This window comes from Bubalus kerabau, chromosome X (assembly GCF_029407905.1).
Source record: "Bubalus kerabau isolate K-KA32 ecotype Philippines breed swamp buffalo chromosome X, PCC_UOA_SB_1v2, whole genome shotgun sequence".
NCBI classification, from domain to species: domain Eukaryota; kingdom Metazoa; phylum Chordata; class Mammalia; order Artiodactyla; family Bovidae; genus Bubalus; species Bubalus kerabau.
In genome coordinates, this window is record NC_073647.1 from 119,562,517 (window position 1) to 119,587,199 (window position 24,683).

At 45.5% G+C, this 24,683-nt stretch overlaps 1 protein-coding gene across 3 annotated transcripts; it reads left to right on the plus strand.

Annotated features, from left to right (window-relative positions):
• Positions 1-1,581: 1,581 nt before the first annotated feature.
• On the plus strand, positions 1,582-23,985 carry CXHXorf38 (chromosome X CXorf38 homolog). Of its 3 annotated transcripts, XM_055564893.1 has the most exons (7): positions 1,584-1,862; positions 2,030-2,164; positions 8,687-8,806; positions 10,841-10,990; positions 12,437-12,610; positions 21,545-21,707; positions 22,145-23,985. In XM_055564893.1, exons 1-6 carry the CDS (start codon positions 1,647-1,649, stop codon positions 21,683-21,685), a joined length of 936 nt encoding a protein of 311 aa, XP_055420868.1. In that variant the 5' UTR covers positions 1,584-1,646; the 3' UTR covers positions 21,686-21,707; positions 22,145-23,985. The 3 variants fall into 3 exon arrangements, with proteins under 3 accessions (XP_055420870.1, XP_055420869.1, XP_055420868.1); XM_055564895.1 differs by lacking the exon at positions 10,841-10,990 and having other exon boundaries at positions 1,582-1,862; XM_055564894.1 differs by lacking the exon at positions 2,030-2,164 and having other exon boundaries at positions 1,583-1,862.
• The last annotated feature ends 698 nt before the right edge of the window (positions 23,986-24,683 follow it).

Below are 24,683 nucleotides of genomic sequence, written 5' to 3' on the forward strand. Positions count from 1 at the left end.
TAATGGAAATGGACACTTTGTCTAAGGAAATGATTTTAAATTTACTTGGGATGGATTTAATATTGAGGTTTTGAAGGAAAAATTAGAGGCTATCCAGCGCACACAGTCAAACACGACTGAAGCGACTTAGCAGCAGCAGCAGCAGCAGCAACAGGAGCAGCATTGTGCGCTGCACAATTCCAGGAGACTGATCTGCTCACAGTTTTCTATAAATTGCCTCCGTTTTCAGGTAGCCAGTGATTTGTTAAAATATCTTGCCCAGGAATGACTGACTAAAAGGGCACATTTAGCTCAATATAAAATAATAGATAATATTTACTGAGAGCTTACTGTTTCCAGGCACTATTCTAACTATTTCAGTGTCTTTATTTGTCACAACCACCCAACAGGGTAGGCCTCCTTTTTCTGATGAGTAAACTGAGGCCCAGAGAAATGAAGTAATTTGCTGAGATCAGATCAACATTGCTTAAGATCAAACAGCTAAGAAGCATTTTGAGTCAAAGCTAGCACTCCTAACACTGCCACTTTGCTGTGAAACAGTCAGGGGAAGACTTCAAGCATTTAGACGCTTCCCTCAGAGCCTTTTGACTACATGCAATTTTAACATGTTTTCCAAGCTCAAGAAGCTCACTAAAAGCAACTAAAATTGAGATGACTTCTTGTCATTTGGAGTTGACAAGCCATTGCCTTCTGACCCTTACAGCACTGATTGGGAACTTAGCTTACCCTATGCAAGGAGCTCCAGCTATCATATAACCAAAATCATCATCTAAGAACGATGCTTCAGAACCATAGTGGAAGAAGTCCTCATCCCACCTGGGACGATGCAGCCCTCCAGAATCCAGGTGATGTGGTGTCCTGTTTGCCTCTGCTAGGTGGCCCAATGGCGGAAGTTTTTGAGCTTTGTGTCACCTTGGCACACAGCAGGCACATAACAAGTGCGCGGTCCAGACAGACAGCGGTCAAGTTTAACTAATGTCCAGATTTGCTACAGTCAATCTGCAGGTTTAGGATCCAGTTAAGTAAACTTTCTAGAACTATATAACACAAGGAACATATGTAATCCAAGAACTGGGCCTTGAGCACCGTCTAGAAAGTGAAAGTGAAGTCTCAGTCGAGCCCGACTTTTTGCAACCCCATGGACTGGAGCCTACCAGGCTCCTCAGTCCATGGGATTTTTCAGGCAAGAGTACTGGAGTGGGTTGCCATTTCCTTCTCCAGGGGATCTTCCCGACCCAGGGATCGAACCCAGGTCTCCTACATTGCAGGCAGACGCTTTACCGTCTGAGCCACCAGGCACCGAGCACCGTCTACAGCTTTACAGTAAGAGAACTGGAGCACAGGCTCAAGGAGAGGGAGCTAAAATCGGGCCTGGTGAGGTTTCAGTTTGGGGGAACAGAGAAGAGAGAGACAGTTTTAGGTAGAGGCTTTCTGGGCAAGCACCAGACAAAGAACTTACGTGTCTGCTGTCGTATAAGACTGGGGTGGGGCCGACTTGCCCCGGAAACTAGGACACCCAGTCACGGGAAGGGGGCGGGGCCACGCCCAAGGCGCCTCTGTTGCCTCCGGCGCTCCCAGGCTTCTGCGCCTGCGCACGGCAGTCCGCCCCGCCCCTCACCCGGTAGCCGCGCCGGCCAGGTCTGGACATGGTGCTCTCTGAGCTGGCCGTGCGCCTCAACTGCGCCGAGTATAAGAACTGGGTGAAAGCGGGCTACTGTCTTTTGCTGCTGCGTGGCTGTTTGCAGGGCTTCGTCGGCCGCGAGATGCTCGCCTTCCACAGCAGGCTGCTCGCCGCCGCCCCCGGCCTGGGCCCCCGCGCCGCCTGCAGCGGCGGCTCGCGGTGCAGCCCTCGCGCCCGCCAGGTGAGCACCTGGCCCGTGGTCTTGACCGTCGCCCCTCACCCCGCCCCCTTCCCTGGGCGCAGTGTCTCGTGCCCTCCCCGGAGCCGAACCGACCGCGTTACCCGAGGCTCCGAAGCCCAGATGCCGCCCCTCCCTCCCGGGCCCCTCCTCACCGCCGCCCCCTGTAGTTTCAGCCTCAGTGTCAGGTGTGCGCAGAGTGGAAACGGGAGATTTTGAAACATCACACCAACAGAAATGGAGACGTCCACTGGGGAAACTGCCGGCCGGCCTTGTGGCCGGTCGACGCCTGGGAGGTGGCCAAGGTAAGCATCTGCGGTCGGGAGGGTAGAAGGAGTTGGCCTACCAGGTAAGCGTTACCTGGAGCCCGGGGCTTCTGTCCGGTCTCTATGGAAGCTGTAGCCTCACAAGCCGATTCAGAGAGAGAGATTGGGCTTTTGATCTAGTGTCTAGGTGGTTCAGGGCTGTTTATATCGGACCCAGCGCAGCTTGGTGAAGTAGAAGATTTCAACAGTTGTAGCTGGGGCAAGGTGTGGAGTGAGCATCCTGAGCACCGGCACAGAGGAAAGAGCAGGCAAGGCGTTTATGAGAGTAGGCTTCCTGAATTGCTCGTTTTGTCTGTAGGGTGCCATGAAGATGGCAGAATAAAGAAAAGAAAGTTGGGGCAAAGATAGAAAGGACCGTGAGTGCGCAGCTAAGGCATAAAACTTTGGGGAGGCGGGTTGGGGTAGGCAGCAAGATAGAAGGGGGTGGGTTATTAGGCCTGTTTTTAGGTCTTGGCGCTGTGACTCACTAGCTGGGCAGATGGAGGAATTTTTTTGACTTTTTGGTATTTGCCAGAAGCCCAGTAGGGGGTGGGAGGGACCTGTCAAAGTCACCTCCGAACCTGCATTCACCTTTGGAGGTGCCTGGGAAGCCCGAATCAGAAGTGCAGCCCTGGGCCAGCCTCTGTTCTCTAACCTCAAAAATGAGGAAATTGGACTATATCAGTGACCCCCAGACTTCTGGCTGTCAAGGAGCAATCATTACACCCTCTTCCTCTCTGTCTCTCTCTCTCTCTCTTTTTTTTTTTTTTTGGTTGCTGTCATAGAATTGCCAGCTTCTTTTACCTGGAGAAGACTTAAAACTCTACCCTTTACTGGTGTAGAGTGAAGGTCCCTCAGCCGCTGCTTTCATGCCCTCAGAATCCACTTGAAGCCCTTGCCACCTGTTTCTGCCACTCTTTCCCCTCATCATTGCTGTCACCCGCAGACCTTTCCAACCCCATCTTCTCAGTTTCTAGACTCCCCGCTTGAACATCCTCTGATTTCATCCACCTCAGCCTCCCACTTGCAGGCTCACATCTGGGGCCGCGTCAGCACAGAGAGCTGTGCTGCCGAGCAGCCTCCTTACTCTTAGCACACTTGTTAATATCTCCCACCCCAGGCTTAGCCCCTTGTCCCTATACAATGTTCACAGCTCTGAGGTTTCCCCTGCTTTCCCAGTCCCCAGCAGCCTTGGCCCTCCCCATGTCCTTTGTCTCCTCGGCTAGCCCAGATTCCATGGTCCATCATTCTGTTTAGTCCTTTGCAGTTTTCTCGGCCTTTATTCTCCTTTCTCTGCATTGGCCAGGCCCCAACTCCAGCCTTCCTGACAGCATCCTCTACTTCAGCTCCAAGCAAGCTGATCAGTTTCACTTTCAGTTCTTAATCATCAGCTCCCCCCAGCCCCCTGCCATCTGGCTCTGTCTCTGGGTAGGCTCCTGTTTCCCAGATACAGCTGTTACTGCCCTTCCCTCCACCCTCGATCCCAGCTTCTAATCTTGCTCTCGCTTCCTGGAGTTTACAGATAGCCCCAGATATATGCTTCCTTGTCTTTCTACCAGACTTACCAACCTATCTCCACGTGCACCATCTTCTTCCTTCTGCTACAAAGGAGGAAGGGCATCTCTCCTCTTACCGCCCTGTCCCTCCACTTGAGTGTTGGACCTTATCCCCTCCCACCTGCCCAACGACTTTGAGTCTCCAGTTATCTACTCTTCTGACCTGCCAGCTTACTCTCATCACTGTCCAAATAGTCTTAGTATTGCCTTGGTTTATTCAGTTTTTTAAAAGAAAAGAGATTAAATATAGAGTTACTCTATGACTTAGCAGTGCCATTCCTAGGTACATACTCAGTGAAATTGAAACACACAGCTGCCCAAAAACCTGTGCACAGATATTCACAGAAGTAGTAGTATACACACTAGCCAAGAGGTTGAAACAACACAAATGTCCATCAACTGATGAATGGGTAAGCAAAATGTGGTCTGTCCGGACAATGGAATATTATTTAGCCGTAAAAAGAAATTAAGTATTTGTAACATAAAGATACTAATGGGGGCAGAGGGTGAAGTACTGATACATGCTATATCTTTTCTTGAACCTTGAAAACATGAAAGAAGCCAGTCATATAGTGTATGATTCCGTTTATATGCAGTGTCCAGAACAGGCAAATCTATAGAGGCAGACAGTAGACTAGTGTTGCCAGGGCCTGGAGGAGAAGAGGGGGCAATAGTTGATGGCTAGAGGGTTTCTTTTGGGGGGTGATGAAAATGTCCTAAAATCAACTGTGGCAATGGTTGCACAACTTTGAATATACTAAAAACCAATGAACTGTAAATGCTTCATTTTTTTTTTAATGAGGTGTAGTTAGTTTCAAGCATACAACATAATGATTTGATATATGCTTTGTGAAATGGTTATCATGATAAGTCTAGCTAACATCCATTACCATGTGGGGTTACAATCTTTTTTTCCTTCTGATGCAAACTTTTAAGACCTACTCTCTTAGCAACTTTCAAATACTACATCCCCAGGACTTCCTTATTTTAAGACCAGAAGTTGGTAACTTTTGCTTCACCCATTTTGCCCCCTTCCTCCACCCTCCCCCACCTCTGGCAACCACCAGTCTCTTCTCTGCATCTATAAGCTCGGGTTTGGGGGTTTATTTTAGGTTCCAGATATAAGTGAGATCATATGGTATTTGTCTTTCTGTGACATTTCACTTAGCATAATGCCCTCACAGTCCATCCATGTCATTGCAAAGAGCTGTATACTTTTAAATGGGTGAATTATATAGTATATGAATTACATCTTAGTAAAGCTGGTTTTTTTTTAAAAAAAAATTGAATAAACACTTGGAAAATAAACTGTAGAAAGAAATGAAAGCTCCCCTTATCCATTACCTTCTGCTGTCTCCCCATTTCTCTAACAGCCTCCCATATGTATTCCCAGTAGAACCTCTCAAAAAGTGCGTTATGCCTAATTCTCTTTTCCTCCAGTCCCATTGACTCTTCAACCCATTACCCTCTGGCTTCTGCCACCCCTGCCCCTCCACTGCATCTATCTAGTCAGAGGCACACGTGACCTTCAGCTCTCCAGCCTCCTCCTTCCTGCCTCTCAGATATTCAGCACTACCACACTGCCGGCCACTCCTCTTCTTGAAACAGTCCCGGCCGTGAGACATCTTCCTCTCCGAGTATCCTTCTGTCCCCCCAACTCCTCCTCCTCAGGCTCCTTCTGAATGTCGGTTAGCCTTCCTTGGGCCTCTTCTGTCCCCCGCTTCTCCTCCCCGGGTGGATATTGCTCAGGCCTGTGGAGTGAGATATTAAATATTATATTTCTGCCGACAGAACAGCTCTCTGCTCTCTTCTGTGCTCCGGAGGCCCATCTCTGCTACGTGACTCTTTCACTTCCTCAATTCCTGGGCACTTTGTCTTCTCAAGCTGGACTCTTCATCTCCCCCTCCCAGCCTGTCCCCATGCCCCACCACCAACCACCTATAATCATTCTTGCTTCATCTCTTCCCTCCTCTCCCCCTCTTATTTGTACTTGCAGATTATTTTTGGAATCCTCCTCACCCTCTCTAGGTCACGGCTCTCGACCCCTTCTCCTGCCAGCCTCCCACCTGGCTGCCTCTGCTGCTCTGTTCACCCTTGATGGAGGATGTGCAGTCTTCCTGTGGGAATTAGATCACTTTTCTTCGCTTGCCCAAAATCCTTGGATGGCTTCCTGATGTCCTTAGAATAAACTCCAGACTCCATGTCGAGGCCAGTAAGGCCCAGCATGTTCTGGCCCCTGTTTATTTCTCCAGCCTCTTCTCCTACTACTCAGTGAAGAGACAGAAGGGGGTCCATGCACGCATGCTAAATCATGTCTGACTCTTTGCGATCCCGTGGACTGTAGCCCACCAGGCTCCTCTGTCCATGGGATTCTCCAGGCAAGAATATTGGAGTGGGTTGCCATGCCCTCCTCTGGGGGATCTTCCCAACCCAGGGATCGAACCCGGGTCTCTTATGTCTCCTGCATTGGCAGGCAGGATCTTTAGCAGTGTGCCACCTGGGAAGCCCCTCAGGAGTGGGTAGTGAGAGGCAATCAGGTGTGTTTCTGACCCTGTGCCCGTCACATTTGGAAGGCAGCAGTGGTCGATGCCATTTTAAGAAACAGATGTCAGCGGCAGGGAGGCAGTGGAGCCTCCTCATTGGCTTCTGGTTCCGAAGAACAGAAAAAGTACTAGAATAAAATCTTCATGTGGAGAAACTTTCACGTAGAGGTTTATTTTGGTGAGAAAATGCCAGACTGGACATACCTTGTAAGGGGCAAGAGAAACTGCCTGGTCTTGAGTCAACTAAGGCCCCTCTCACTTTGGATGGCCCTCTCAGCCATGTTTCTTTTCTTCGTTTCCTCTCCATTTCATCATTTCTTCAAATGAATTGGCCCGTGATACATTAGTTAAGTTTTTGGTTAACATTTGCAGCATCCATAATCCACTTCTTTCAGTGGGTTGGGACATGGCAATGTCTGTTAAGATAGAGACAGTGACGGGAGCTTCCCTGGTGGCTAAGATGGTAAAGAATCCGCCTGCAGTGCAGGAGATGTGGGAGACGTGGGTTTGATCCCTGGGTCAGAAAGATACCCTGGAGAATTCCATGGACAGAGGAGCCTAGAGGGCTGTAGTCCCTTACAGTCCAGGGGGTCGCAGAGTCGGACACAACTGAGCAACTGACACTTTCATGTAGTGTACAGTATACAAATTCTCAGTCATGTGAGGCCAGGGTGTGTCATTCAACCACCGTCAGGAACAGAGCCCTGATTCTCCTTGCTGGGCGTTAGCCCCTGCCACGTGCCTTTTTCAAAATAGCACTATGAGCAGCACTATAGGAAGTGGCTGGTTGCCTGCCTACAGAAACGTGTTTGTAGTCAAGGCAGCAGGTCTCTTTATTTAGAGTTCTTTTTGCGAGTCATTTTTCATATGTCATCTCTTTTAGTCCCTTAGCAGGAATGTACTCTTTTGTGGCTTGGTATTCTTGCCTTGAGAACCCCATGAACAGTATGAAAAGGCAAAATGATAGGATACTGAGGACAGCAAGGCCTGGCGTGCTGTGATTCATGGGGTCGCAAAGAGTTGGACACGACTGAGCGACTGATCTGATCTGAAAGTTGGTGCATTCAGACGTAAATTTGGAAATATTTCAGGAAAGAAGTAAACCCAAGCCTTGTTAAAACACCAGTTTGGGGGTCCACACCATAAAATCCTACCAATGCAAGATCATGCTAGAATGAGGCCATTCTGTTGGATCTAGTATCTCACACCCTGGGACTCCATCTGTAATGCCTATGTAGGTTCTGCTTACCTTGCACCATCAGCATCATAATTGCCAACATTTGTGGCCTGGGTATTCTCATGTGCCCGGAGAAGGCAATGGCACCCCACTCCAGTACTCTTGCCTGGAAAATCCCATGGATGGAGGAGCCTGGTAGGCTGCAGTCCATGGGGTCGTGAAGAATCAGACACGACTGAGCGACTTCACTTTCACTTTTCACTTTCATGCATTGGAGAAGGAAATGGCAACCCACTCCAGTGTTCTTGCCTGGAGAATCCCAGGGACGGGGAGCCTGGTGGGCTGCCGTCTATGGGGTCGCACAGAGTCGGACACGACTGAAGCGACTTAGCAGCAGCAGCATCCTCATGTGCCAGGCACCATGCAAGTGCTTTACCAGCATTGACTCATTTAATTCTCAAAACATCCTTCAAGGTAGATGAGGACAGTTATCCCCCGTTTACTGATGAGGGATCCAAGGATAGATAACTAGCCCAAGGTCATGCAGTTGACAGGTGGCAGAAGAGTGTTTTGCAGCCCAGCTCTGTCACATTCCAAAGCCCAAACTCTTCACATTCTACCACCATACTGAACTTTCACTTTGGAGCAACTATTAGTTTTATCTTAACAACTCAGCCACTGAAACTTAAGGGGGAAAAAAAGGGTGTTTTCTACCCCTTTCTTTCTTTGCATGCTCAGTCCTGTCTGATTCTTTGCACCCTGCTGTGGAATGTAGCCTGCCAGGCTCTTCTGTCTATGGGAATTCTCCAGGCAAGAGCACTGGAGTGGGTAGCCATTCTCTTCTCCAGGGGAATCTTCCCAACCCAGGGATCGAACCCCAGTCTCCTGCCTTGCAGGCAGATTCTTTTACCACTGAGCCACCGGGGAAGCCTGCTTCCTACGCCTGCCTCCTGCTTATATGCCATTAAGAAAGGACAGTTAGGTCAGGTGTGGAAGTGCCTCTACTAGCAGGGGGACAGATAAAGCAGCTCTTCAGTTACTGCCCTGGGCTGAGGCTTGGCTGCCGCACTGTTTCCCGACTTGCATTGTGGACTCATGAGGCTCTAATTTAACTTCAGCAAGAGAGTTTCGGTCGTCCCTGGGGGAACAGGCAGATAACGTTTTTTTGTTCCGCTAGCCCCGTGTAGATAGATGTCTCTTTGGCTTGGAGGAGACTCATGAGCCTCTTGGGCCTCCCCTGCTGCAGGCCTTCATGCCCCGAGGACTGGCAGACAAAACGGGACCCGAGGAATGTGACGCAGTTGCTCTTCTGAATCTCATCAACTCCTGTGATCACTTTGTGGTTGATCGAAGAAAAGTCACAGAGGTAAGAACCCTCAGATTGCCAAGCAGATGCTGCCAAGCAGGAACCACACCCTGTGTTGCTAAAGCAGCCATGTGGGTGGAGCTCAGTCTTTTCCCCAGACAGTGGTGCACAGAGTAGCGTTAGACTTAGGTCCACCGTTGGCATTGCTGAGCAGGTGAGCGGCGTTCTCGTCACATGTACCTGCTGTGATGTCCGGAACCCCCGTGTGAAAGCAGCTGACCCTTCAGCTCTCCCTGATTGAACTTTCCCAAGTTGTTAAACAACAACTTGCCATTGTACTGTGTGTTGCTAAACTGGCAAACCTCAAATTTCTCCTCCCTGTTCTGTCATAAACTGAGGCAAACTGATTTTCCATATTAAAAAAACAAATACAGAGCAATGCATCATTCTCTCCATTGGATGCCAGTATTTGAGTCCTGCCCTTCTCAATCTCATTGGCTAACAGTTGAAAGACCAAGTTGAAAGTGAAAGTGTTAGTCATTCAGTCGTGTCTGACTCTTTGCGACTCTATGGACTATAGCCCTCCAGGCTCCTCTGTCCAAAGAATCTCCCAGGCAGTACTGGAGTGGGTAGCCATTACCTTTTCCAGGGGATCTTCCTGACCCAGGGATTGAACCTGGGTCTCCCAAATTTCTGGAGAAGGCAATGGCACCCCACTCCAGTACTTTTGCCTGGAAAATCCCATGGACGGAGGAGCCTGGTAGGCTGCAGTCCATGGGGTCGCGAAGAGTCAGACACGACTGAGCAACTTCACTTTCACTTTTCACTTTCATGCATTGGAGAAGGAAATGGCAACCCACTCCAGTGTTCTTGCCTGGAGAATCCCAGGGACGGGGGAGCCTGGTGGGCTGCCGTCTATGGGGTCGCACAGAGTCGGACACGACTGAAGTGACTTAGCAGCAGCAGCTCCCAAATTTCAGGCAGGTTCTTTACCATCTGAGCCACCAGGGAAGCGTAAACAGTTGCAAGACCAAGTTACCTTGACCTAAAGAAAACATAAACGTTAGTGGATAAACAGTGTCAGAACAGATCGCTGTGCTTGTCAGACATCCTCTGGGAGATTTCAGCTGTCTCTGTGTCACCAGAGGACAGCTCTGGTGCATTTGTTATTCTGAGGATCATTAAAAAGTGTATATGGCACACACAGATTATTTATAATATGTGCAGAAATGCATGTATATTTTGCTAGCATGCCAGCAGCCAAAGGGACTGAGAGTCCTTTACCATCAGCAAAGACAAAAACTATCACAATAAAAAACTGACCCCTTTGATAGCTTTTCATCAAGAATGTGGAAGACTGGGCAGGAATTATATATTCATATTAAAAAGATTTTTGCATTGTCTGCTTCAGCCTTTGGGTATTCTCAAAGCCAGTAGCATTGGCTCTTTGGCAGGTTTTTTAAAAAATATGTATTTATTTTTGGCTCTGCTGGGTTTTCGTTGCTGTGTGGGCTTCTCTCTAGTTGCAGCAAGCAGGGGCTCCTCTCTAGTCACAGTGTGCGGGCTTCTCATTGTGGTGGCCTCTCATGGAGCGTGGGCTCTAGGGCTTCAGTAGTTGTGGTGCATGGGCTCAGTTGTTGCAGTCACGGGATTCAGAATGCAGGGTCCGGAGTTGTAGGGCATGGGCTCAGCTGCCCATGCCCATCACCATGGAGGCATGTAGGATCTTCCCAGACCAGGGATGGAACCAGTGTCCCCTGCATTGCAAGGCTGAACCACAGAACCACTACGGAGACCCTGGCAGGTGTTTTTAAGTTAGGGCATTTGGAGGATTGTGTAAGAGAGATTCACCCAAGAGTTCAAGGACTCAGGACAGTTGTATGCTTGTTTATATTTCTTACCTTGATTAATTTAGTCTTCAAATGACAGGGGTTGAATAAGCCTTGGCAACACCTGCAGGCCACACACTTGTGGATTTTAGAATGAACAAGGCCTTTCTGTGATTTTTCTCTGGAGCTCCAGAATCTCAGTGTACCCCACTGTTGGATTTTGAAGGTTTCTCTCTCTCTCTCTTTTTTTTTTGTCTTTCTGTAGGTGATTAAGTGTCGTAACGAGATCATGCACTCTTCAGAGATGAAAGTATCTTCTGTATGGCTACGAGATTTTCAGATGAAGATCCAAAATTTTCTAAATGAATTCAAAAATATCCCAGAGATTGTGGCGGTATACTCCCAAATAGAAGAGGTAAAAATTACATTTAGCAGTTCTGGCCTAAAGAACTAAGGGGAGGTAAAAGGATCCGCAGCCACTTATTTATTTATTTTTCTTAATATATATATTTTATTGAAGTATAGTTGACGTACAATGTTTCAGGTGCACAGCAAGATGATTCAGTTATACATACACATGTATATTATTTTTGAAATTATTTTCCATTATAGGTTATTACAAGATATTGACTGTGGTTCCCTGTACTATACAGTAAACCTTTGTTACTTGTTGCATATCTATTTTTTAAATTAGAAATCTAGCATTCTATTCATACTAAGTCAAACAAGTGGAATCAAAATGTCATAAAGTTTTTAGTTTTCATAAAACTAAAATTCATAAGTTTTCTTATTCATAAGTTTTCTTAAAATGTATATATCATACTTATTATTTATATATATATGTATACCAAAGCTTCAGAAAGAATATCAAAAAACAAAGACATGGAGAAATTAGAAAATATAAACTAAATCAAATGGAGTACTGAATATGAAATAGAAAAAGTGAAACAAGCTAGATAAAAGTAAAAGATCATCATATAGTACAGTTCACAGTCACTTATTTAGAATTTAAAGCTTATTAGATTTAAACAAAATTTTAGAATGTAAGCATGTTTAGAATGTAAGCATGTTGACATGAAGTCAGAATTGTGATTCATCTGAGCAGCTTTTCTGTGGTCACGGGATGGTATTAGAATGGATCCAGTGAACAATGTTTAATTATAAATTCTTCCCTGGTAGATCAGCTGGTAAAGCATCCACCTGCAATGCAGGAGACCCTGATTCGATTCCTGCTGCTGTCGCTGCTAAGTCGCTTCAGTCGTGTCCGACTCTGTACAACCCCATAGATGGCAGCCCACCAGGCTCCCCCGTCCCTGGGATTCTCCAGGCAAGAACACTGGAGTGGGTTGCCATTTCCTTCTCCAATGCATGAAAGTGAAAAGTGAAAGTGAAGTCGCTCAGTCGTGTCTGACTCTTAGCGATCCTATGGACTATAGCCTACCAGGCTCCTCCATTCATGGGATTTTCCAGGCAAGAGTACTGGAGTGGGTTGCCATTGCCTTCTCCAGATTCGATTCCTAGGTTGGGAAAATCCCCTGGAGAAGGGATAGGCTACCCACTCCAGTATTCTTGGGCTTCCCTGGTGGCTCAGATAGTAAAGAATCCTCCTGCAATGCAGGAGACCTGGGTTCGATTCCTGGGTTGGGAAGATCCCCTGGAGAAGAGAATGGCTACCCACTCCAGTGTTCTTGTCTGGTGAATTCCATGGACTGTATAGTCCATGGGGTTGCAAAGAGTTGGACATGACTGAGTGACTTTCCCTTTCACGTTTATGTAACCCAGTGGAATATCTCTCTCTCTCTCTCTTTTTTTTTTAATATATTTTCCATTCAGTTCATCTATTTCTTTGGTAACCCAACAGCTGTTGACATCTGACTGGGCTGTTTACATCCCTGAGGAAGATCAGCGAGATGGGTGTGACAAAGGAGTTTACCTGAGTGAGAGCCAAGTGAACGAGATAGAAATGGAATTACTAAAGGAAAAACTTCAAGAGCTCTATCTTCAAGTAAAAGAACAAGAGGTGTTGCCTGAAGAGGTAAAAAAAAAAAATAAAAGTACTATATCCTCTATGTGAGTAAACAAAGCAAAGAAAGGCCCCAGGGGGGGAAGAGTAGCTCATTTTAACTTGTCACCGGTTATGTTTCTGATAAGTCAAATAATTTCCAGACATGAATATTCTTTTGGCATAAAATACTGTTACCCTTAAATATTTTCACTTGATCAGCAAACATTTGGATGCCACTGAGTGGAAAACCACAGGAAGGGTGACCACGGAATCTTGAGCCTCAGGCACTGGGGAGTTTCTGCAGGTCAAGGTGGGGAGAAGGGGTTGCAAAACCAGCTTTGCTGAGAGGTGCTGTTTCACTGGTGGTGGTGGTGGTGGTGGTGGTTCAGTCGCTCAGTCGTGTCCGCCTGTTTGCAGCCCCATGGACTGCAGCCAGGCCTCCCTGTCCATCACTGGGACTAAGAATCAAATCAGAGTTTGGAAAATTGGCAAGAGCAGAAGGGTGTTCTTGGCAGAAGAAACAGCACTTGCCAAGGCATGAAAGACTAGCCTGGGCCGGACAATGATGAAGCAGTGTGGGAGGGAGGTGTGGTCAGGTGTGAGGGTGGTCTGGCAAGTCAAAGCCACATTTTGAAAGGTTTTCTGTACCACACTAAGAGGTTTGGACCTTATTCTACCAAAGCAGTCGGCAGCCAACAGGTTTTAAAGCAAGAGAGAGTAAAAGAAATAGATTAGATAATGGCTTTTGCAAAGTGAAGTCTTAGTGCAGTCAGAGGTTGAAGACAAGTCAAGAGGCTCTTGCAGTTGTATGAGGATGAGAGAAAAAGGACATAAGCTAGAGGTGTGCAGGAGGCAGTGAGCTAAGTTCTGGAGGCACTGCCGGGCAAAGCTGATGGCTTGTAGTTGCCGGTGAGATTTCTTGGACCCAGCAGGAGCTGGCAAAGGTTGAAGGATCAACAAGGCTTCTAGCTCTGGACACTGCAGGCTAATGAGCATCTCAAGTACAAGAACTAGGAATCTCCTTTGTTGCAGGCAAGGTATTAAGAAAAATTAACAATAATAGAATTATATTGTTGTAAGGCTTAGAAATATCCTGCTGGATTAGAATTCCAGATTCCCAGGAGATCTTGGACAGGTCATTTTATCTGTCCATTCCACCTTGTCCAAGGAAAGTAGTTTTGCTGATTACCTTGTTAAACACAGCGTGGTTTATTTATTTTTTTAATAGGCTGATTTTGAACTTTACTTTTTTTTAACTTGCTTATTTTGTGTTGGAATACAGCCAGTGAATAACGTTATCATAGTTTCAGGTGAACAGCAAAGGGACTCAGCAATACATATACATGTATCTGTTCTCCCCCAAGTGCTCTAGTGGTGAAGAGCCTGCTGCCAATGCGGGAGATGGAGACGCAAGTTCAGTCCCTGGGTCAGGAAGATCCCCTAGAAAAGGGCATGGCAACCCACTCCGGTATTCTTGCCTGGAGAATCCCATGGACAGAGGAGCCTGGCAGGCTACAGTCAGTGGGGTCACAAAGAGTCGGATATGACTAAAGTGAGCACGCACGCATTGTCCCCCAATCTCCCCTCCCATCCAGGCTGTCGTATAAAACACAGCATGTTTTAATACAAAGTATGTACTCCTTTTTGAGGCCAGGCTCCGTGCTGGTCCATGTGCCTTTGTTAAGTTGCCCGACCCTGACCCAGGTGTTTCACTCAGCTTGATGGGCTCCTTTGGCACAGGGACTGGATACCACTGGTTTGGGGGCACCCCCACCGTGGCACACAATAGGTATTTAAGATGATGATTAAGACTGTGAAATCTGTTTTCTAAATCCGTCTGTTTCATCTGGCTTTATTTGAAAATGCCATTAGAACTAACCCCCAAAGTCAGCCAACAGACGAAAACCAGGGGCTCAGGCTCATGGACCCCAAGTCATCAGAAATTCTGTCTTCTTCCTTGAGGGAGCTGCAGTTCTTTTCCTGTTTGTGTAACAAAGAGCAAAATGCATCAGTAGCAACACACTGAAACCAGGAGTCTCTGCCAGTTGAGAGTGGGAAGGGACCCTGGCAATTCGCTGCTTTACAGCAACCCTGAGGAGCAAGTGCTGCTGGGTGAGAGGCCTCAGGGTTGGGGCATGAGGGCTGGCCCAGGGGTCACCCCACTCTGACCCTGAGCCTGCCTTCCCACATGCCACGCAGTGGTTATCCTGTCTCCTGTCATGTCATCAAGGAGCTAGCAATTGGAAATTTTGACCCCTCATTATCTCCATTTCACAGAGAGGAAATTGGGGTTAATTGACTTGTCCTCTGGGTCCCAAAGTCTCTAGATAGGGGTGATAAATTCTCATTTTTCATGCTTTCTGTTCAGTAGACCGTGGCATTTCTTTTGATATTTCAATTGATCAGAATGTAAGTTTGGCTTGATTGGCACGTTATCTCAGAAGCTGCAGGTTGTCTATCCACGATGCGTGGAACGGACTTCTTTTGAAATTATAGCACTATGTATGATTATTCACGTTCTTTCGGGTTAGTCTCCAAAGTCAGAGGATTTGATAAACCAAATTTCAGTGACTGTAAAACACTATGAATTGCATGACACGTCACTAATTCAGTTACTTTCAAAGAAAAAAAATGCTATTCATTTACTGTAAGATACATGGTGGGCTTCCCAGGTGGTGCTAGGGGTAAAGAACCCCACCTGCCAATGCAGGAGACTAAGAGACACGGATTCGATCCCTGGGTCAGGAAGACCCCTGGAGAAAGACATGGCAACCCACTCCAGTATTCTTGTCTAGAGAATCCCATGGACAGAGGAGCCCAGAGGGCTATAGTCCATAGGGCTGCAGAGCTGGACACAACTGAAGCAACTTAGCATGCAAGCTCGTGCTATGAATGGCAAAGTGCAGTCTCATTTGAGATGTTAAAATATGAGAAAACGTGCAGTAAGGAATCAAGAAATACAGTGGTTGTATTATGAGCATGGGACTCTTGGTGCATGTTTCTGGTGTTTGTTAAAGCTGCAGGGCTAGGGTGGTTCACCTCAGAGCCCAATGGGAGCAGCAGGTGCCACCCAAGAGCCCTTCACACACACCTGCTTCGTTAGGATCTCGGGGGCTCAAAGTTCGGCGGAAGAACGTCGAGCACCATAAATGGCTAACAAACATGTAAAGAACTTGCACATCCTTTTTTTAAAATTGGAGAATAATTGCTTTGCAGTGTTGTGTTTCTGCTGTGCAATGAAGTGAATGAGCTCTATGTATATATATATATATGCTGTCCCTCTTGAGCCTCCCTCCCACCCCCACTGTCCCTTCCCACCCCTCTGGGTGATCACGGAGCACCGAGCTGAGCTCCCTGTGCTATATACCGCAGCTTCCCACTAGCCATCTGGTTTACACACGCTAGTGTATACATGTCAGTCCTACTCTCCTATTCATCACAACCTCCCCTTACCCCTCTGTGTCCACGTGTTTGTTCTTTAAAATCATTACTGATTTTTTAAACCCTGGTGGGGGAGCCACTTTCATAGGGAAGCTTGGGGAGAAAGGACTGCGACAGAATGCAGTCAAGGCAGGCGGGGAAAGGATGTAATTGACACTCCATTCGTTAAAGTCCAGATTTAGTTCATGAGTGAGTGCTGACGTGTGCAAGGCACAGTTCTAGAAGCTTGGCGTGCGTCAGTGAACAAAACAAAGGTCCCCTTGGGAGAGACAGATGGTAAACGGTCCATGTAATAAGTAATGATGGGGCATTTAGAGAGAGGAGAAGGACTGTGTGGAGCAGAGTGTGGGGATCAGGAGTGGCCGAATGGGGACAGGTGGCAGATCTGGAGGAGGAGCATTCAGGCCGAGGGCACGGTGATATGAGCAGCGTAGGGGGAGTGTGGTAGGAGCAGATAGAAGGGAAGCCTTGTGAGCCATTGGGTGGACGCAGGCTCTTCCTCCTGAGATGGCAGCAACGCTGCAGGACAATAAAAGGAGCACACTGGCGCCATGTAGAGGATGCGGGGCTGGGGACCAAAGATGGAACCAGAGAGATGTTAGGAGGCTGCCACAGTTACCTGGTCAGAGAGGTGGGAGTTCGGGCCAGGGTGGAAGGGTGAAGAGTAGAGGTGATGAGAAGCGGGGGTACACATGGCGTGTGAGAGAAGGAAAGGCGTCAAAGACAAGTGCAAGGGTTTTGGCTTAAGTGCTGAGAGTACTTACTAACCATCTTTTGCCTAGAATAGTGCCTACCAGGCACATAGTAGGCTCAGAATTGTTCAGTCACACAGTCACGTCTGACTCTCTGCGACCCCATGAACTGCAGCATGCCAGGCTTCCCTATCTTTCACTATCTCCCGGAGTTTGCTCAGACTCATGTCCATTGAGTCGGTGATGCCATCCAACCGTCTCATCCTCTGTCGACCCCTTCTCCTTCTGCCCTCATTCTTTCCCAGCATCAGGGTCCTCTCCGATGAGTCAGCTCTTCACATCAGGTGGCCAAAGTATTGGAGTTTCAGCTTCCACATCAGTCCTTCTAATGAACATTCAGAATTGATTTCCTTTAGGATTGACTGGTTTGATCTCCTTGCAGTCCAAGGACTCTCAAGAGTCTTCAGCACAATTCACAAGCATCAATTCTTCGGCATTGAGCCTTTATGGTCCACCTCTCACTTTCGTACATGACTGCTGGAAAAACCATAACTTTGACTGCATGGATCTTCGTTTGCAAAGTGGTATTTCCACTTTTTAATAACACTGTCTGGGTTTGTCATAGCTTTTCTTCCAAGGAGCAAGCATCTTTTAATTTCATGGCTACAGTCACTGTCCGCAGTGATTTTGGAGTCCAAGAAAATACGATCTGTCATTGCTTCCACTTTTTCCCCATCTATTTGCCATGAAGTCATGGGTCTGGATCCATGATCTTAGTTTTTTCAATGTTGAGTTTTAAGCCAGCTTTTTCACTCTCTTCTTTCACACTCATCAAGAGACTCTTTACTTCCTCTTCGCTTTCTGCCATTACAGTGGTATCATCTACATATCTGAAGTTGTTGATAATTCTCCTTGGCAGTCTTTATTCCAGCTTATAAGTCATCCATTTAACTCTCACGATGCTTTTGTTAAATAATTGTCAGAAGGAAGGAATGTACCAGATGTAGTGCTATGTGCTTTTAGTAGATTATATCTAATCCTTGCAAGAATCCTGGTTGGCAAATGTATGGTCATCCTATATTTGCATATATGGAAATAAGCTCTGAGAGGTCAAGTCTTGCCCAAAGTCAGAGCTGGGCTTCAATACCCAAGTCTGTCCTACTGCATTCCATAACTTTTCTAATACTTAGTTTTTCCATCTTTACTTCCTCTTCCCACTTAACATATAAAGGTGCACAAGACTTCCCCATTCTTGATAATTAAAAAAAACTCCTTTTGTCTCTATCCTCCCCCCAAGCTAAAATAATCATCTCTGTGAAGCACATTTCAAGAGCAGAGAGGGTCAGGAGGTGACAGCACAAAGGATCATAGCTCTCAAGACATCAAATGAAAAGGTCTCTGGGGAGGGAGGACCCCAGTCCATCTTAGTGCACAGACCAGGCCAGCATGGTCTCAGGCATCTGACGGGAATGCAGTAATGGGAAGGACCCTGGGCTGCATCTAGAATGCCTGGCACAGGCAATAAGCGCTAACAGCGCAGTACCCACCGTGACTAATGTCCACTGTGAATAATACCACTGATATAAGCTTCATTGCACATCTCTATGGCTTCCAAATTTATTATTTAAGGGGCTTCCCTGGTGGCTCACTTGGTAAAGAATCCTCCTGCAATGTGGGAGGCCCCAATTCGATTCCTGAGTCAGGAAGATGCCCTGGAGGAGGGCATGTATTCTTCCGTGGAGAATTTCCAAGGACGGAAGAGCCTGGCCAGCTGCAGTCCATGGGGTCACAAAGAGTCAGACATGACTGAGCAACTAAGCACAGCACACATCTTTCGGGCGGGGCTTCCCAGGTGGCTCAGTGGTAAAGAATCCACCTGCCAAGCAGGAGAGGCAAGTTTGATCCCTGGGTCAGAAAGATCTGCTGGAGGAGGGCATGGCAACCCACTCCAGTATTCTTGCCTGAGAAATCCCATGGACGGAGGAGCCTGGTGGGCTACAGTCCATAGGGTCACGAAGAGTTGGACACAAGTTAGCGACTAAACAACAGCAACAGCAGTCTTTCAGGGGCTGTAGGCTTGTTTCTAGCCATGTAATAAACAGTTCCAGCTAGGACTTCCTGGTGGTTCAGTGGTTCAGACTCTGCACTTCCACTGCAGGGGCTCGAGTTCATTCCCTGGTCAGGGAACTGAGATCACATATGCATGGCCAAAAAATAAAAATAAATTGGAAAAAGAAAAAAAAAAAAAAAACCCAGCTCCAGCTGAAGGGAACATCCCCATCTACTTAGTAACCTACCGGAAGACCTCAGCTTTGTTCCCTGTTCATCCTGGCCCCAAGTCCCTGCCAGTCTTCCCCTCCCTCCCATCTCTGGCAGCCACTATTCTGCATCTGACTGTCTCCTTCTCTCACGCCACAACCTGGCGCCTGCTTGGGTCCTCTAGACGCCCGGCACCAGAATCAATTGTGTACATCTCTAAAATTTAAGAACCACCACTCTGCTAGGAGTAGGGTACTCCATCACTTTTTGATCATCTTGACCTAGTTTGGAATTGGGGGTCCCTTATTTAAAAAAAAATTTCACCACACCCCAAAAGGTTAATAACGTTCCTATTTGTAATAAGCACAGTGACCAGTTGAGGGTATCCTGGGATAAGCTGAGTGAAAACGTGTCTGTGGTACTATTCTGAGAGTACATACTTATATTACGTTTAAATGTCAGGAAGTATGTTACTGATGGGAGTTTAAATTGCTGTAACCTCTAGAGATGACAGTTTTGGCAAAATCTATTAACATTAAAACAGAAAACTCTATTAATTAAAACTCCATTCTGCTTCTAAAAGTAGATCCTACAAATAACCTGTCACTTTATGCAAAATGACACACGTCCCAGCTTAGTTACTACAGCAGCATTTCTCTTAGCAGAAGGCTTGAAATAATGTTAAAATACGAAACATCCATAACTAAAAAACTGTTTAGCCATAAAAAAAAACGAGGCCAGTCTTTATATTCTGATACAGAAAAAAAAAATCAGTTGAATAACGTCTAATATGCTGCCATTTGTGTTTCTGTAAAATGTGTATGTGCCCATTATATCGCAGTAAAACTGGAATTTTTAAAATGTGTGCACATATATATACATGTGTTCGCATGTAAATGCATGGAGTATCTCTGGAAGAGATACAAGAAACTTCACTGTGGTCATCTCTAAGAAACTTCACTGTGGTCACCTCTAAGAGGAGCTGAGTGACTTGGGACAGGATGTGAAAGAGAACCAACTTTTTACCTTGTACCCTGTGTTCATTTTGAATTTTGTACCAGTATATTTACTGCTACTGAATAGGTACATATATTTTATAAATACTGAATAGTAATAAATGTACATATGTAGACATTTTTAATAGTCATACATGTGTACAAAATTCAAAATGAAAGAGCTCTATATGTGTGAGTGTATACACTTATATGTGTTTGTGTATACATTTGTATATGTGTGTACGTACATATATGTGTATGTATGTGCATCTCTTGCATTGACAGGTAGATTCTTTACCACTGAGCCACCAGGGAAGCCCTCGTATGTATGTATGTATATATATTTAATTATAATAAATGGATACAAAATTCAAAATGAAAGGGCTTCATTTTATTTTTTTATATACATATATATCATATTTATGTATATGTGTATATGTATACATATGTACATATGTTTATGTGTATATGTATATAAACACACACACATATAGGTATATACCTATTCAGGAAGTTTTACAGCCAAAAAAAAAAAATCTTGAAAAATTTTTTTCTAGGGGACTTCCTATATTTATAGGACATCATCTCATATAGATGCCCAAAAAAGGAAAAAGATGGTTTTTACCTTGTGGTAAGAACACTTAAGATTTACTCACTTACCCATGCCCACCTCTGGTAACTGCAAATCTGGTCTCTTTTCTTAAGAATTTATTTTTTTGTTTTTGTTTTAGATTCCACATATATGTGAGATCATGAAGTATTTATCTCTCTCTGCTTGACTTATTTAACTTATCATAATGCCCTCCAGGTCCATCCATATTGTCTCAAATGATAGGATTTCCATCTTTTTATGGCCAAGTAATATTCCATTGTGTATATGTACCACATCTTCTTTATCCATTCGTAAGTTTATGGACACTCACGTTGTTTCCTTGTCTTAGCTATTGTGAATTATGCTGCTATTAACATGTAGATGTAGATATCTCTTCAGCATGATGTTTTCATTGTCTTCAAATACCTTCCCAGAGGTCACATTTCTAAATCATATGGTAGTTCCTTTTTAAATTTTTTGAAGATCCTCCATACTGTTTTCCAAAGTGGCTGCACCAATTTACATTTCTACCAACAGTGCTCATGCATCCCTTTTCTCCACACCTTCACCAGCATCTGTTCTCTCTTTTTGACGATGACCATTCTAACAGGTGTGAGGTGATACCTCATTGTCGTTTTAACCTGCATTTCGCTGATGATTAGTGCTATTGAGCACCTTTTCATGTACCTGTTGGCCATTTGTATGTTTTCTTTGGGAAAATGCCTGTTCAGGTCCTTTGTCCATTTTTAACTTGGGTAGTTTTTGTGCTATTGAATCATATGAGTTCTTTATATATTTTGGATATTAACCCCTAAAAGCAAAAATATTTAAGGAGACAAGTAAACACTCCCTTGTGTGATCCCCAAACCAGCTATTGGTAGACACAGGAGCAGGACTCAGTCTTGGAGCTAGTAAGTTTTTCATCTGAATTTCAAGTCTGCTATAAAATTAGCTAAGCTGTGCATTGTATGGTTTCTTCGTACAGATCTTAAACCAACTGGAAGTGGTGAAAGAATTTCTAAGAAACAATGAGGATCTTAGAAATGGTCTGACAGAAGATATGCAGAAGCTAGACAGCCTCCATCAACAGCATCTAAAACCAGATTCAAAGGAACCTGGGGTGTAGACACCTGAAGGGAAGGCCTGAGGTGAGTTAAGCATATGATGTTTAAATAAGGACTGAATGGCCTCTTCTCTTTGATGTCTGTTCCCTTAGGTAAGGCCATAGCACACACAGTCTCATCTGAAGTTTCACTGTGTCCTTATTATTTGAAAGAAAGAACACGGAGCTTTGTGCTCTTTCTAATTGATGGGTCTCACATCTGAACTGATTCAAAATAAACTCCCTGCCAGCTTTGTTTAGTCAAGTATACCTGAAGTCATTCGGCTAGCCTGACATGAATCAACTTTATGACAATCAAAAAGCGCTTCAGTCCTAAAATGCTAGCAGTGATGCCTTGCTCTTAGCTGGACGTTAATAATGGCAACTTGTTACTTTTCATAAGAAAAGCTCATTAAAGTAATGGTATTCAGTGTTTTACTTTTTTCCCTCATGAAGAAAATTAAATGTTCTCTTCTATTTTAGGTCGACCTTCCACAAAGATCAGGCGTGTTCTGTGAAAGTCGCCCAGGCTTCCATCTCAGGCATCCTTTTCTGGGCAAAAGGAAAAACTATCCCGAGTACTCCACTCAAACAAAAAGGGATTTGTGTTGTCTTTTCCTGGACTTTCCTTTGACTCTTCGGGAGTATTTTTTTTTTTTTTTTTTAACATTCACAAGCTTCGTGGTGTTATCTGTACCAACCAAAAAATATTAGATACTCTTGTACCAAACTTGCTATCATCCAGGGGTTTTTTTTGTTGTGGTTTGTTTTTCAGGTTTTGTTTTTCATTTTGTGTTGCTGTTTAAAAGGTGACATTCTTTTCTGGTCCTAAAACTCTAACAGCTTCAACAGTAACTAGGCTTGTGTTCGGCCAGGCCTGTTGTGAAGGGCCATGCTGAGTTCTCTGCCCATTGGCCCACACACTCTTGCCTCAAAGTCTCAATCATGAGGATGCCCATGGGTGGGCTGTGATGTATTGATGTTGAGATAGAAATCCTTCCTTCTTGCCAGCATTTCCAGTTAGTACAGAACTGTGAGTACCCGTTTCTGGTAGCCTGAGACGGTAAGACAGAGAACTGGGCTGAGAACACAGTAACTTGACTGACAGCTTAGGGGGAGGGCCCAGGCTGGTATCACAGCTCTTTCTGTTCAGTTATTTCAAGTGCTGAGCGCAGGGTGTGGTCCGTGTGTGCTTGATGAATATTCCTTAACGGAAGGGTCAGCTGATAGTGTAGAGGTATTCATAATGTAAATATTCATTACATTGTTAACCAAGCCTGGTCCTTTGTTATGAAATTTAAGGAGGAAATTTGAACATTCTTATGGAAGTTCAAAGACATCATTTTCTTTCAGCAACTTCACAAGTTCACTCTGTTCCTCTTACCCCAAAAGTCATCCACTTTCAGCTTTGTCCTATTTGTTTCTTGAACTGCAAACCCCTGGCCTGTTGTGTGCTGTGGTCTGTGGGATCTGCTTTACCCTCACCTTCCCCCACGTCTGCTCATCTCCAAAGCCAGTGGGCTTCCCTTGTAGCTCGGCTGGTAAAGAATCTGCCTGCAATGCAGGAGACCCCAGTTTGATTCCTGGGTTGGGAAGATCCCCTGGAGAAGGGATAGGCTACCCACTCTAATATTCTTGGGCTTTCCTGGTAGCTGAGATGGTAAAGAATCCGCCTGCAGTGCAGGAAACCTGGGTTTGATCCCTGGGTTGGGAAGATCCCCTGGAGAAGGAAATGGCAACCCACTCCAGTATTCATGCCTGGAGAATCCCCATGGAAAGAGGAGCCTGGTGGGCTACAGTCCATGGGGTCGCAAAGAGTTGGAGATGACTGAGCGACTAAGCACAAAAGCACAGCGGTGCCGAGCTAGGCCATGTTTCCCCTGGATCTTCAGGGACAGGCTTGCCACATTCCCCACTGCCTGGAGAAAGTGCTTCCAGTCCGAGCCCAAGTGAAGCCCTGCTGCTTTGCTTACTCAGCTGCCCATCAAGGATGTGATTTTTAAGGAATGGGGGTGGGGGATATATTTCGTGAATTTTTACATTAAAATGCATTGAATGTAATTGTGTAAAACCTGGATGAATGCACATATGCCTGTAACTTCCTGCTTTCATCTTTCATGCTACTATTTGGTCTTTAATCTTGCTTTTTCTTTCTCCCTTCATTTCATGGAATACCTTTAGAAGACTTCAGTAATACAGTTGGAATTTTCTTTCATCTTGCAACACCCCACAACCAAACTAAGAAACTTCATGAAATGTTTCATAGTTTCTAGATATAAAGTAGCAAAACTTGAGATCAAATAAAATCTTGATTCACTAACCAATTTAAGATCTGGTTTCTCACCTTAGGAACTTTAGGTTATGAATACTTTCGTTTCATTCCTCTTGTATCTCTTTATTTTTTCCTTATCTACCAAACAAACATTTATCAAGTGTCAGCCACATGCCAGGCACTGAAGTAGATGCAAAAGTGAAGATTTGTACAGTATGGACAGTGGTACATGAGCTCTCATCTTACTGGATTTATTGTCTGCTCTGATGAATTAAATGAATTCAGGGAATTCTCTGGTGGTCCAGTGGTTAGGACTCAGTACTTTTACTGCATGAGCCTCAGGTTCAATCCCTGGTGTGGGGGACTAAGATCCCATGACCCACAAGGTGTGGCCAGCATTTAATTTAAGAAGACACGCCCGGAGGGGGCTTTAAAGCAAACAGTGGGTATTCAGGGACATCAACCTGGATCTCTGTACGAGGGCACAGAGCGTGCACAGAAGGGTGTTCACAGCAGTCTTGGCAGGCGGCCATGGAGAGAGAAATGGTTGAACAATCACAGCACATCCATGTTGCCGAGAATTGGATGACTGTTAAAAAAGAAGGAGGTAAGGCTGCCATGCTGTGATAGGAAATGATGTCTAAGACGTACAGATAGAAAAGCAGAATGTATAACAATGCATAGCATGCTATACAACTATGGCGCTTTCAAGATAACGGAGATCTGGAAAGCTGTGTGCTTTTCCCAAGC